Genomic DNA, 13,589 nt, shown 5'->3' on the forward strand with positions numbered 1-13,589 from the left:
ATTCTGTCACCTGATGGAGTTTCGGTTCTTGCCACTGTCGCCTTGGCTTTGGGCTTGCTTAGTTGGGGACATTTAATATTCAACAATGTTATTGATCTGCCTTATTATGGGTGGACGATGACGCAATTTTCTTCTAGAAACAAACTTTGTTGTATTATTTTCATGTTATCAATGTGAAGCTGCTTTGATACAATCTGTATTGTAAAAAGCGCTATATAAATAAAGGTGACTTGACTTGACAAAGAAAAGAGAACAGACGCAGCAGAAGAGAAATAGTGGGATTTATAAGTGCAGCGCTGCTTTGTGTTCAGCGGTAAACAGAAAATTCTTGATCTCTGCTGTTCTATAAGTGCAACCAAGTGGCAGAGAATGAATGTGCATTTTCATTCAGTCCATGTGCTAATTTTGTTTTGTCAAGTCAAGTCATCTTCATTTATATAACACTTTTAACAATGTAGATTGTTTCAAAGCAGCTTTACAGAGATAAGCGTATAATTAAATTTTATTTAGTTATTTAGTTTTGTGCAGGTGTCATGTAACAATTTCACAAATCTAAAGTCTGTGAAATTTGCTTTAAATCTCAAAGTTATACAATCTAATCTGAATAACAACTGCTCATGCGGCATGTGCGTAACATCTTTGTTTGAATCATAAATGAAATTAAGTGGTGCCTCTAATTTCAAATGGCTACAGATATTTGAGGCCAGTTTTGCGTGTCCTAAAACAAATAAGCAACAACTATATTTGCTTAACCCCTATGGGTCAATGGAGGCACCATTGTGATTACTTGCATTTTTTCATTCTTGGAACGAGATGAACTTACTCTGTCATCTTTGGAAAAAAGGTAAAAATTAACACATAAAAGTAATTTAATTTCACTGGGAATCTAAAATGATCAAGGGCCGTATTCACAAAGCATTTTATCTTACCACTAGGAGTACTCCTAAATCGCACTGAAAGATTTTAGCTAGGAGTTTTCTCTTAAAAGTTATTCACAACGCCTTTCAGACCTACTCTTAGTAAAGAAAAATGACAACTCCTAAACTAAGAGCGAGTCTTCGTTGCTATGGATGACGTCATTACTCATGCACGAGCTTGACTGAAGTGACCACCTTGATTGGCTGATGATTGTAACGCGGGAATGATTCCAAACACCTCCCCTACGATGATGAGTGACAGGTCTCAGAAAGCGTGCGCTTCACAAGTAGTGCGAAGGACGGAAGATGATGAATAACTAAATAAATAGCCTAAATGAATAAAGAGTAAGGCAAAACAAATAGCCTAGTAGCCTAATGAAACATATAGATTGATGCAATATCTTTGCAACATTATTGAATTAATCTGTCACTATATGCCTCTGCCTACGTTTGCAAAGAGAAGAACATTTTAATTTGATTCACAATGAAACGTTACAATTAGTTTACATGCAATGAATAGCCTAGTTTGGGTTGTTGTTGGTGGCGTTATTGCATTATGCCTACAATGCAAAATTGTTCCCTCGCATTTCAAAACATCGCAACGTGAAATGCCACAAAAAGCGGTTTGTGAATAGGTCTTAGTGAGTTAGGAGTCCTCTCGACTTCTTTTAAGCTGTCCCAGGCTTAGGTGCTACTTTTAGTGCTAAAATGCTTCGTGAATTACTCTTAGTCAAAAAAATTAGGAGTCCTAAAGTTACGAGTGACACGCCCATTATTTTTAGGAGTTGCTCCTAAATTCGCCAGTTAGGAGCTACTTTTAGCCTTAAAATTCTTTGTGAATACGGCCCCAGATCATTGTAAATTATATTGTAATAAAGGTTACCATTTCTCCTTTGGCAAAAGTCCAACAGGAGGATTAACACAAGCAAGTTTATGCCATAACGAGGACTGTTGATTATCAGTGTACGACCTCGATATAAGACAGTTTGGGGAGTAGCCATTTCCATTTCTGTAAACGTCCTTTGATTTTTTTCTAGCATACAATCCCAATTCGTTTTAACAAAATCCTCATTACCTAAAAAGATTCCAAGATTTTTTTATCCGTCTTTCTTCCAGATTAAACCTCCAGGTAAACTGGGAGTTTCTTTATTCCAAACACCCATTAAAAGGGCCTCACTTTTTCCCCAGTTAACTCTTGCAGAAGAATTTCTTTTAAAACTGTTAACAATAATCTCCAATTTTTCACTATCATCAGCACCAGATATAAAAACAACTACATCGTCAGCATAACTCAGCAACTCAGCTCTTAGTTTCTGAAGCAGAGGTTCAATAGCCAGGGAATATAGCATTCCCGACATGGCACATCCCTGTCTAACTCCCCTCTGAACTCCAAAAGGAGCACTCAAACCACCACTGACGTTGAGTACACTCTTGATGTCACGATACATGGCCTCAATCATATTTATAAAACTCTGACTAAAACCAAAAGCTTCTAAAACATCTCTCAAATAAGCATGTTCTAACGAAATTAGACCACCATTAACACCTGATAGCCTTGAAACCTCTAGAACATCTCTGACCAATGATATGTTGTCGAAGATGGACCCACTGGGTATACAATAACTCTGATCAGAATGTATTACTTGACTCAGAACTTGACTTAACCTTGTAGCTAGAGCCTTTGATAACATTGTATAATCTGCATATAACAGAGATATCGGTCTCCAGTTACTCATGTTTTGTAGATCCCCCTTCTTGGGCAAAAGGGTAATAACAGCTCTTCTACAGCTTAACAGTAACACTCCTTTGTTCATACTGTCATTAAGAACCAAAAGGAAATCTTCACAAATCACTGGCCATAACATTTTATAAAAATCAACAGGAATCCCGTCAATGCCAGGAGTCTTTCCATTTCCCATGCTCATCATTGCTGCGTATAAGTCATTTTGTGACAAAGATTGTTCAAGCCTAGTATTGGACTCCTCATCAATCTTTGGAAGATCTTTAGGAAAAGTAGTGTCTTCATTTTCTCTTTGAGACAATTCACATTTATACAGGTCTGAGTAGAAAACAACAGCATGTTTGCGTATCTCACTAGGCTCAGTAAGCTCTTTCCCGGTGTCAGAGCGTAGTGAATGGATGATACGACTTTGGCCGTTTTGTGAGATGCTTAGAGACCGCAAACGTATTAACGCCCCTTGAGCTTTCATACCCAATATGTCTGCAAGCAATTCTTTTTGGGATTTACTGCTTCACCTGATCACCTGTAGAAGCTGTGCTAAAATTAAATTTTCTAGCATTTTCATTGACTGGGCCATTTCTTTAGTGGCTTTAAGAGTGTACTCTTGACACAACTGTTTAATGTGGACCTTGCCACAATCCCACCATTACTGTAAGGAAGTATAAAACTGTTTTTTTTCTTAACACTTTCCCAAAACAAAGAAAAAAATTCAATAAACTTTTTATCATTTAAAAGGGATGAATTAAAATGCCAGTAAGCACTCTTTAAATATACAGAATTAATGAAAATATTACAAACAACAGTGATCGAAAAAAAACGACTGGAATTATTTTACATTCTCTAGTAAGATTTGCTTGATGATTAACCCATTTAAACCGGATCACACATCTGTGTGTGTTTACCTTTAAGACCGGATCACGCATCTATGCGTAGTCACCATTAAGCCCGGCAAACGCGCCTGCGTCATTTTGAGCGGTGTCGTCTTTTTCAAGGCACATGGCCAATTATATGCACTGTAATTGGCTTAAATATTCTTGGGGTGAGTGACAGAGATGCTTAGGGATTTTTTTTTAAACTCATGTGACTAGTAAAATGCTTTGTGATTGGTCGAAATAAGCCTACACATACAGTAAGTTTTATTTTACCCTCTTTACTGTTTTCGCGGCATTTTTAAACACCGTGCTAGCGATCCGTCATGGCTGACTCAAGTGATGGAAGTGATATTGATGAAGTTATGGAGGATGACACAGGACAAGATTCAAATGATATCCCAGATGATTTAGATGTACCAGCCGATCGCGTAGTTAGAGAGCAGTGGCTCTTAGCGATGTTTCGAGAGGAAGAGGAGGATATGCGCGACTTCGTTGGCTTCCAAGAAGAATGGAAGACCGACAACTTTCACTCTCGTGAGAAGATCCCGTATAACCGCGAACCAGGCGTCAAGATAGAGCTTCCAGATGTTGTTACACCAATACAGGTATTCTCCCGTGTTTTCACGGAGGAGTTGTGGATGCGACTTGTAACAGAAACAAATCTTTATGCTGAACAATCACGGAGCGCAACTCCATCAAACAGCAAGTGGGTACCGGTAACAATTGTTGAAATGAAGACTGTCATTGGACTGTGTCTTGCCATGGGGATCCTTGACCTGCCATCACGTAGAGATTTCTGGCGTCAGAAAAAGTGGCTTTTTCGAACGACCATCCCCCAAGCCATTTCAAGGGACAGATTTGCCATCATCTGGAGGTAGGCTAATAATAATAACAATACACACATACTGTGTGTGTGTATGTGTGTATATGTGTCTGTGTGAGTGTGTGTGTGTGTGTGTGTGTGTGTGAGTGTGTGTTATAATTTGATGCTGATACTAATGACAATAAATGAATAAATGTCTAAAGATGATGATTGATAATGATTATGGATAACAATACAAAATAAATAGGATGCAATAGACAATGCTAGCTTATGAGTGTGTATGAGTGAGAGTGTGTGTGTCTGTCTGTCTGTGTGTGTGTGTGTGTGTCTGTAAGTGAGTGAGTGTGTGTGTGTGTGTGAGTGTGTGTTATAATTTGATGCTGATACTAATGACAATAAATGAATAAATGTCTAAAGATGATGATTGATAATGATTATGGATAACAATACAAAATAAATAGGATGCAATAGACAATGCTAGCTTATGAGTGTGTATGAGTGAGAGTGTGTGTGTCTGTCTGTCTGTGTGTGTGTGTGTGTGTCTGTAAGTGAGTGAGTGTGTGTGTGTGTGTGTGTGTGTGTGTGTGTGTGTGTTATAATTTGATGCTGATACTAATGACAATAAATGAATAAATGTCTAAAGATGATGATTGATAATGATTATGGATAACAATACAAAATAAATAGGATGCAATAGACAATGCTAGCTTATGAGTGTGTATGAGTGAGAGTGTGTGTGTCTGTCTGTCTGTCTGTGTGTGTGTGTGTGTGTGTGTGTCTGTAAGTGAGTGAGTGTGTGTGTGTGTGTGTTATAATTTGATGCTGATACTAATGACAATAAATGAATAAATGTCTAAAGATGATGATTGATAATGATTATGGATAACAATAATACAAAATAAATAGGATGCAATAGACAACGCTAGCTTATGATGGATGACAGTAATAATTATGATGTCTGATGATTACTGATAAAGTGTAATTATACAAACACATGACAATGAAAGCTCATGATAATAATAACACCAACAATAATGTGTCATTCACTATCCAACTTGCTATGTGCATTTTCAGGTATCTCCACTTGCAAGACAACAGCAAAGATGTGAACCGCTCTGACAAGCTCTGGAAAGTCAGACCTTGACTACCTGAAAGATCGATTCCAGGAACTGTACGAAGTGGATGGCTTTGTCAGTGTGGATGAAAGTATGGTGAAATTCAAGGGGAGACTCGCTTTCCGGCAATATCTTCCTCTCAAACCCACCAAGTGGGGCATCAAGGTGTGGGTTATGGCTGAAAGCTCCACCGGGTATGTATCAAACTTCCAGGTCTACACCGGACGTGAGGGGGGGGAGTAGCGAGAAGGGCCTTGCGCACCGCGTTGTGATGGATCTGGCTAGACCATACATTGGGTCCCATCTCTCCATTTTTATGGATAACTTTTATTCCGGGGTGCCGCTTTTTGAAGATCTGAAGGCTCATGGTCTGTATGCGTGTGGCACCGTTCGATCAAACAGAAAGGGAATCCCCCCAAAACCGCCTGCCATGGATAAGCATCAGTACCAAGTGTCTCAGAAGGATGACCTGACCTTCTGTGCTTGGCGAGATACAAAGGTCGTTCTGGTACTGTCAAATTACCACGAGCCCATGGCAGAAGGGACTGTCAGGAGAAGACAGGGAGACATCCAGACAGAGGTCACAGTGCCAGCGTGCCTTTCTGACTATCAGAAGCACATGAAGGGGGTCGATCTACTGGATCAGATGACAAGCTACTATCAGTTTCAGCATCGGTCCAAGAAATGGTGGCGGAGGCTCTTTTTCCTTTCGGTCAGCTGCTACAATTCTTACATTGCTGCAAGGAGTGCTGGAGCCTACAAGGGTGGCTACAAAGAGTGGCAGGAGGACCTTGCACAGGAACTTGTCACCCCTGTGACAGCAAAGAGTGCTCCTCAGTGCGCCGCAGCACCTGTGGCAGCCTCAGCCGAGCACGACTGTGAAAAAATCTTCGACAAGAGAAAGATCTGCAGGGAATGTTCACTGTCGAAGAGTGAGGCCCGTCCTGGTGCAACAGTGTATGGCTGCAGACAGTGCAATGTGCCACTGTACATGCAGTGCTTTGGAAAGCATTACCGCAGCACTCGACAGTGAATGATGAGTTGTGTTGAGCTGAATGTATGAGTTGAGACTGTACTGTTCTGTTGATCTGTACACTCACCACCAAGTTATGAATATGGTTTCTTAGTGCTATGGTTTCTCTGACGCTTTTATATACAAATTAAATTTTTTTTTACATAAATTAATATTTAAATTGTTATGTAAAGAAGAAGTAACCCTCTGTTTTGTTTTGGTTTTTTTTCTATAACTTTGTATCAGTGATGTTCACTTGTTACTTTGGTACCTCAAAAGTATGAAATAATGAAATAAAAACGGATCTGTACTGATTTTCAAAATATTCTTGATGTTTTTGTTGTTTATAGATTTAAAAAAAAAATTCAGTTTAAGATTATGGCCAAGCAAGTCAGTCAAGTTGAAAGCCAAAGAAGTAAGCTCTCAAATGCTTTTTATTCCATGTTTTTATCTGCTATAGAGCCTGAGAAATTAAGATTTTAGTAGGCTTTGACAAATTTGACAAATATTTCTGGAAACCCTTAGGTTTTGGGAGGGGGTTTACAGAAAAGTACTTAGGCATAAAAAGGCCTTTTTTAGCAGGCGTTTTAGGCCTTAATGGGTTAAACACAAAGCCTATCCAGTCTTATCTCTACTATGTGCACAAGTATATTGTCTGTTATTGTGATGCACATTCCTCCAAACATCACATAAATCAAATGCTCTTATCAATTGTGTGAGAGCTTTTAGTGAGGCAATATGTGTCTCCATATGACTCCGGTCTAATTTATCATTTTCAGTACAGTTAAAATCTCCACCAAGGAACAATGATTCTTCTGAGCTTAAAGGGTCAGGAAACCCCCTCTTTACTTGAGCTGAAAGAGGGGGGTTTCATGACCCTTTAAGTCGCTATGTGATTCTTGAAGAAACGTAACATCAATATGCTTTTGTTTTATAAATTCAAACAAACACATTCTCCTCTGACTGTCTCTGGCACCATTTAAATTGAGAGTTACAATTTTAAAATCTCTCATAAAAAATGATGTTTTAAAAAAACACAAGTAATTAATAGAATCAGTCAGCAAGGCAAAGACTTCTACCAGACAAAAAGAAGTTACTCCACACCCTGTTTTTCATCATTAAGGGTTTGCTTTCTAAGTTTACTCACAACTTTCCTGAGACGGTAAACTTCTTTATCTGCAAAAACTCCTCCTTTATTCGAAGTTTTGCATCGTTAAGGAAAGCAGAGCGATCAGGGAAGTAATCTTCAGCCTGAACTCCAGGTAGGCCTTTAGTTTCTTTCCTCAGCTTTATACACTGTTGCCTGATCTTCATTATGCGATGAGAGATAAGAGCAATCAGAAATGTTAGGATCTGTCACTGTCATTATATCTGAGACTAAACTTTCAGCCTTTTCCGATCGCGTTTAAAAATAAAACAATCGCGTTGTTCATTTTAGATGCAGAAACAATAGTGTTGTAACCAGCCGCTAAAGCACATTCCTCTACACTGAGTTTACACACGATCCTAATGCCATGTGGCCGAGTTAGACCACACTACTCGCAACACCAGCCGTGCTCCCGGCAGAAGAAGAACAGCGGGAGCAAACTCTCTCCCACAACTCCCTCTCTAAGGAAAACTGCTCCCCCACACCACATAATACACTAAACACACAGACACACACTACAGACCAGTGAGAAATCAGACTCAGCACACGCTTCTCCCTCGCTCCGCTAACGCTCGCACATGCGCACGGAGAGATACGCTTTAACACGAAGGCCAGGAATCCCCAACACTTGCTGATATATCTGCATATCCCGAGCCTAACTCGAGCGCTAACAGCACCATTCCCACATCCACACCAGGACACGTCTTGAAGACGCGCAGATGTGTAGACACTTTGCCTGTACCTATCTTCTTCAGATACTGCAGTCTAGCAGTGAACTACTACAGAACAATTACGACAAATGAACCCCCCGACCGGTTCCTTCAAACGCGCTGCGTGACCCATCAGCCACTGCTCTGATCACCTCCGCTGAACACTCCTGTCTTCCGGACGACAGCTTACGCATCGACGCTCTGTGTGACGGCATTTCATCATCTGCTGTCCTCGCTGGCAATGCCTTGTGTCTTCTTGCTGATGACAACTGTTCTCTGAGAGAATTTAACACGCATATCTTTCAGCATTTTGAACCACCGCGGAAATGTCAGAGCACGTCACGTGACGATTCTGAACGAATCACGTTGTCAGAAATTGGCATCAGCCAATGAGATTGTGCATTTCAAGTTAAATCACCTGTTTTACTTTCATGATTGGTTGCTGATAAACAGGAAATGACCATATTTGGATCCGACAGGATTGTACAGGAGAGAGAGAGAGAGCTTTCCAGCGGTGTGTGTGATGACCGCGATCGCGGAGCAGCGGGAGGATTTACAACGCCAACTTCTGATGAATTTAGACGAAATCTAGAGACGCAAACAGACACAGTGTAGGAAAATAATGACCTGAATGTGTATTTTGGACTTTTTTTCAGCACTTCAATCTGTTATTGAAGCGTCTCGCCTTAAATACGTAACTTCTCCGGCTAATGAGCGCAGGGAAGGGACCAGCGGGATATACACTAATGCAGATAGATGGCAACGACTGCGACACTGGGGTCATTTGGGTCAGGTTTGCGTGTGCTTGTGTCACATTGCTTTAAGCGCTTGAGGTACTAATGTTAGAGTCCTCGACGCACCTCTGGGAAACTACCGCTGTGGATTCTGCCGATAACCGATGATCGCTCCACCAATCAACTATCAGCACCGATATATATCAGCAAAACCAGTCGACCTCTAGTCAAGTGTAAATATTCTGACTGTTTGAGTTAGGACTCTACTCTTATTAAAATTAACTATTGTTCATCCAGTGTCATACATCTAGATCATAATACTGATGGGTAAAACCATGTGTATGTATGTCACTATATCAGTCAAAACATTGACGTCCTTGTGGAGAATATGCCATCTGTACACATGGTGAACATGAAAGAGTGACACTGACCGGTGTGCTGCTCAGTGTCTGCGATCTCCACCTCCTCCCGCTCCTCTTTAACACACGCCATCTCTACACCCTCAGTCCAGGAGCGTCTCTGTGTGTGCGGACACTACAAACACAGTCACAGAGGGTTGGTTTATTAGAAGAACATTAGGACATTACAATCTAAAAAAAAGCTTATTAAAGCAGACGTTAAAATCAGACAATTAAAATAAATAATTACAGAAGCACTGGTAAGGTGAATCTGAGCTTAGTATTGGCTATATTAGTCTACACTTGATAACCCCATTACAACAGTGCCTTTACAGTTATTCACATCATAAAATACACTCACCTGTAGGTTTAACATTATAAATAAGGCATGTCTAATGTCCAACAGCAAATATTTCAGCATATAATGTACTTTATTATGTCTTTCAATTCAAACACAGTTACCATAATTATGCAAATATACAGTTCCTTTAGAGACATAATATTTCCCCCCAATAATTATTCCTTATTTTTCCTTCTACTTTTTTCCTTTGGTGATAATACCCACCGACACTTAAACAACACATAATTAGAGGAACAATAACCAATAAGTACATAGTTAGACACTTTTACATAAGAAAAAAGTACAAAAAGACAAAAATATATATATTATAAATATATATAATAACTATATTAAATAAGTAAATAAATAAAATAACTAGAATTAAAATGGAGGGGGGTTATATAAAAAAGGTAACTCGTGAAATATGTAGGCCTGTTCCTTTATGTTTATGTAATATTCTTTGATTTCAGAGTTGCCCATATCTCTTCAGAGTGTATAGTTAGCTCTTGATGTGGTGTTCTCCTCTCCATGGTGTACTGTATAAACTAAACCTAGCCAATCATTTAAAACTGCGGATTAGTGCTTTCTCCACCAGTCTAAACAAATATAACTCATCTTTATTAAATAGGGTCCTATAACCGAAACTATATTTTGTATCTTTATTATATTTGGTTTCTTAAAAAAAGTTCTTCCATGACTTACTTCTGTTCAATTTTTTTTTAATTTTACAAGTATAAAATATATGAGTGCAATGAGCTTCACAGCAAATTATCCAACATCCTTAATATAAGTTATTATAGTTAGAAGATATTTCTGGTGTTATAAAATAATTTTAATTATATTAATATAAATTTTCCAAGCAAAATTTTAGTCAGAATGATTGCGCTGCTATTTGGCGCACATGCAATATTTGCACGACTTTCTGAGATTTACAGATGGAGAACACACACCTGTGAACTGTGAGTTTTGCACTGAGGAAAACACCGTGTCTCAGACGCATAAACAGCACAAACACATATAAACATATATAAACACACGCAGTTTCTCCATGACTGTTATATTGTTTACCGTAAACTGAGACGCGCTCAACATGTGCGGGCAGCTTTACTCACACAATAACACGAGCACTAGCCTCAGATACAGCACTGCAGTGTTACATCTAGTGATGCCTTTTACACCGTTTCTGAAAACTATGACACACAGAGAACGCTCTGTCTCGACTAAAACACTGTAATCAAGTAAAAACACCAACCTTTCTTCACTCTGAAGGGAGGCGCAGCCTTATGACGTCACACACCAGGGCAAAATAAAAGTCCTTCTTCCTCTTTCCCATAAATGTGGGATTTTTAACCACCCACCCTTCCTCACTTTATAAATGAACTTAAAACTCCTGCTTCAACCCTCAGTACTCTCTCAAATGAAAAGAGCTATTACAGTAGACATTTTTTCCAATGACAATGAGAGTGCCTTGCAGCCTTCTATAGCCCTTATGTTGTGATTTATTTTTATTCCTTTTTCAGTTCAATTTATATTTTTTGGATTTTCTAAATCAAACTACTGTCAAGTTTTTACTTTTAATCTGTCCTACGTTCTTCCTCAGGTACAAAAGTCAACAGCTGAAACCATAACCACATAAGAGCATTTCCAGACAGCAGTCTTCTTCTAACCACAATGAAGAGTTGAAGCTTGTGATATTACGGTATGTCCAAAAGGCATTACGTTTATAAGAAAGATGGCTGACTTAATGCAGCTTGAAATCATTACATGGTATGGAAACCTGTCCTCTCTTACAATACCAGTGGATGTTTAATGGATAGCTAATAAACGTATGTAATTATGAATTCCATTTAACTTTAGGGTACATTATTCAGTATGTATAGTCCTAAGCACTTTGCACTTTTCCTAAGCACTTTGTTTTATGATGTCCTGACAGTAATTATTTTTCTATGAATAAAAATGTAATATGACAATCTGTTTCTTTGCATTTATTTTGAATTAACTGTAAGAACTAGGCTCGCAGTTAATGTTAATGACAGTGTTAGTCAGCCACCACTGAAGTAGAAGAACCTATATTATATTATATTATATTGTATTATATATATTTCCCTTTTACAGAATGCAGACAATGGCCAGAAGTGTGGTATGGTCAAGAGGGAGACTGCTGGACCAGGCATCTGAGTTTCTGGATCATGTGGAAGCGTCGACTCGGCAGCACGGTATGCTCCTAAATGTGTTAATATTAATATGTATCATATTAATGTGTTTGATATGTTTTGGTTTGCATAACCATTTTGAATACTAATTGAATAATAATTATCCTTAGTTCCCCAGGGTTATAGTGCTCATCTGGCCGTCCACGATCCTCCATAACCGAAGAACAGATGCGTTTTCTGCTAGGATATAATTTTTCTACAAAACAAATGGCAGAAATCTTGTGTGTGTCCAGGCGAGCTGTGGAACGCCGTTTCTTATGCATTTAAATTGTACAGAGAAGTACTGCATCTTAAATTTTAATGCAATATTCAGGGTTAATTTTATGTACAGCATCACCTAAAGATCTAGATCTGTATGTACGTGGGATTTGAGTTGCACATAAGTCCATTGCAAGTGGTGGCATGATGGCTCAGTGGGTAGCGCTGCCACCTCACAGCAATAAGGTCCCGGCTCTCTGCATGTTCTCCCTGTGTCTCTGTGGGTTTCCTCCGGGTCCTCCGGGTTCCCCCACAATCCACAGACATGCAGCTCAGGTCAGTCGCAGGTTCAGAATGAGCCCATGTCCAGGGTGTTTCCCCCGCCTATGGCCTGAGATGCGGAGATAGGGTCCAGCCCTCCCATGATCCTACACAGAATATAGCACATGCATAAATAAGCCTGACTCTGAACTCTGAAGTCACCAGAGAAAGTGCTCTGAGAGGAAGGAGCACACACAACCGAAGGGTCGAGAGATTGTGGCGGGGCATCTCCAATACTTACTATGCCTTATTCATTCAACTTCCTAGTCACTTAAGCTGCATTTATTTGATAAAAGATATATTAACACAGTAATACTGTGAAATATTATTACAATTTACAATAACTGTTTTCTATTTAAATATAGTTTAGAATGTAATTTATATTTTTTGTGTACACTACTGGACATTAATATTTAACATTAACAATAATATTTGTATTTAGTTAGAATGCATTAAATTGATCAAAAGTGACAGTAAATAATTTTATAATGTTACAAAATAGTTTTTAACTAAATCCTGAAAAAGTATCATGGTTTATTTATCACAAACACATGATGAATCACAAAAATATTAAGCAGAACAACAGTTTTCCACATGATAAAAATCATAAATGTTTCTGAGCATCAAATCAGCATATGAGACTGATTTCTGGAAGGATCATGTGACTGGAGTAATGATGCTGAACATTGAGTATATTCACTGGAAAAAATTATATTTGACAATATATTTACATAGAAAACAGCTATTTTACGTTGTGATATTTCACAATATTACCGTTCTTGCAGATTATTATTAATAACTATTAAATAAACGCAGCCTTTGTGAGCATTAGAGACCTATTTAAAAACATTAAAAATCCTAAACATTTTAAACGTGTGGCCACCAATGCAGATCATATCATAAGTTCTTCCTATACTATACAGTCACTCTTTATAAGATTGAGCAAGTGTTGAGCAAGTATTCATGTTGGGTGCTCTACTCATCTAAACCTAGATTTCTGAAGTAAATTGTTTGTATTTACAACATTATATTTAGATCTTTGCATTTC

The 13,589-nt window shown here is 38.6% G+C and overlaps 1 protein-coding gene across 2 annotated transcripts in view; it reads right to left on the minus strand.

Annotated features, from left to right (window-relative positions):
- Positions 1-13,589, minus strand: part of LOC311081544 (uncharacterized protein) — a 300,285-nt gene that overhangs the window by 13,473 nt on the left and 273,223 nt on the right. The window contains exons 1-2 of one of the 2 annotated variants that reach the window (XM_084112090.1): positions 11,062-11,139; positions 9,503-9,605 (exon numbers count right to left, since the gene is read on the minus strand). In XM_084112090.1, coding sequence (XP_083968216.1) covers positions 9,503-9,563 — 61 coding nt within the window. In that variant the 5' untranslated portion in view covers positions 9,564-9,605; positions 11,062-11,139. Of the gene's footprint in view, positions 1-9,502; positions 9,606-11,061; positions 11,140-13,589 lie in introns of those variants that run through there. The other variant, XM_084112091.1, reaches the window with a different exon arrangement.

Source organism: Abramis brama (assembly GCF_963993115.1).
Source record: "Abramis brama genome assembly, chromosome: 4".
Lineage (NCBI taxonomy): Eukaryota > Metazoa > Chordata > Actinopteri > Cypriniformes > Leuciscidae > Abramis > Abramis brama.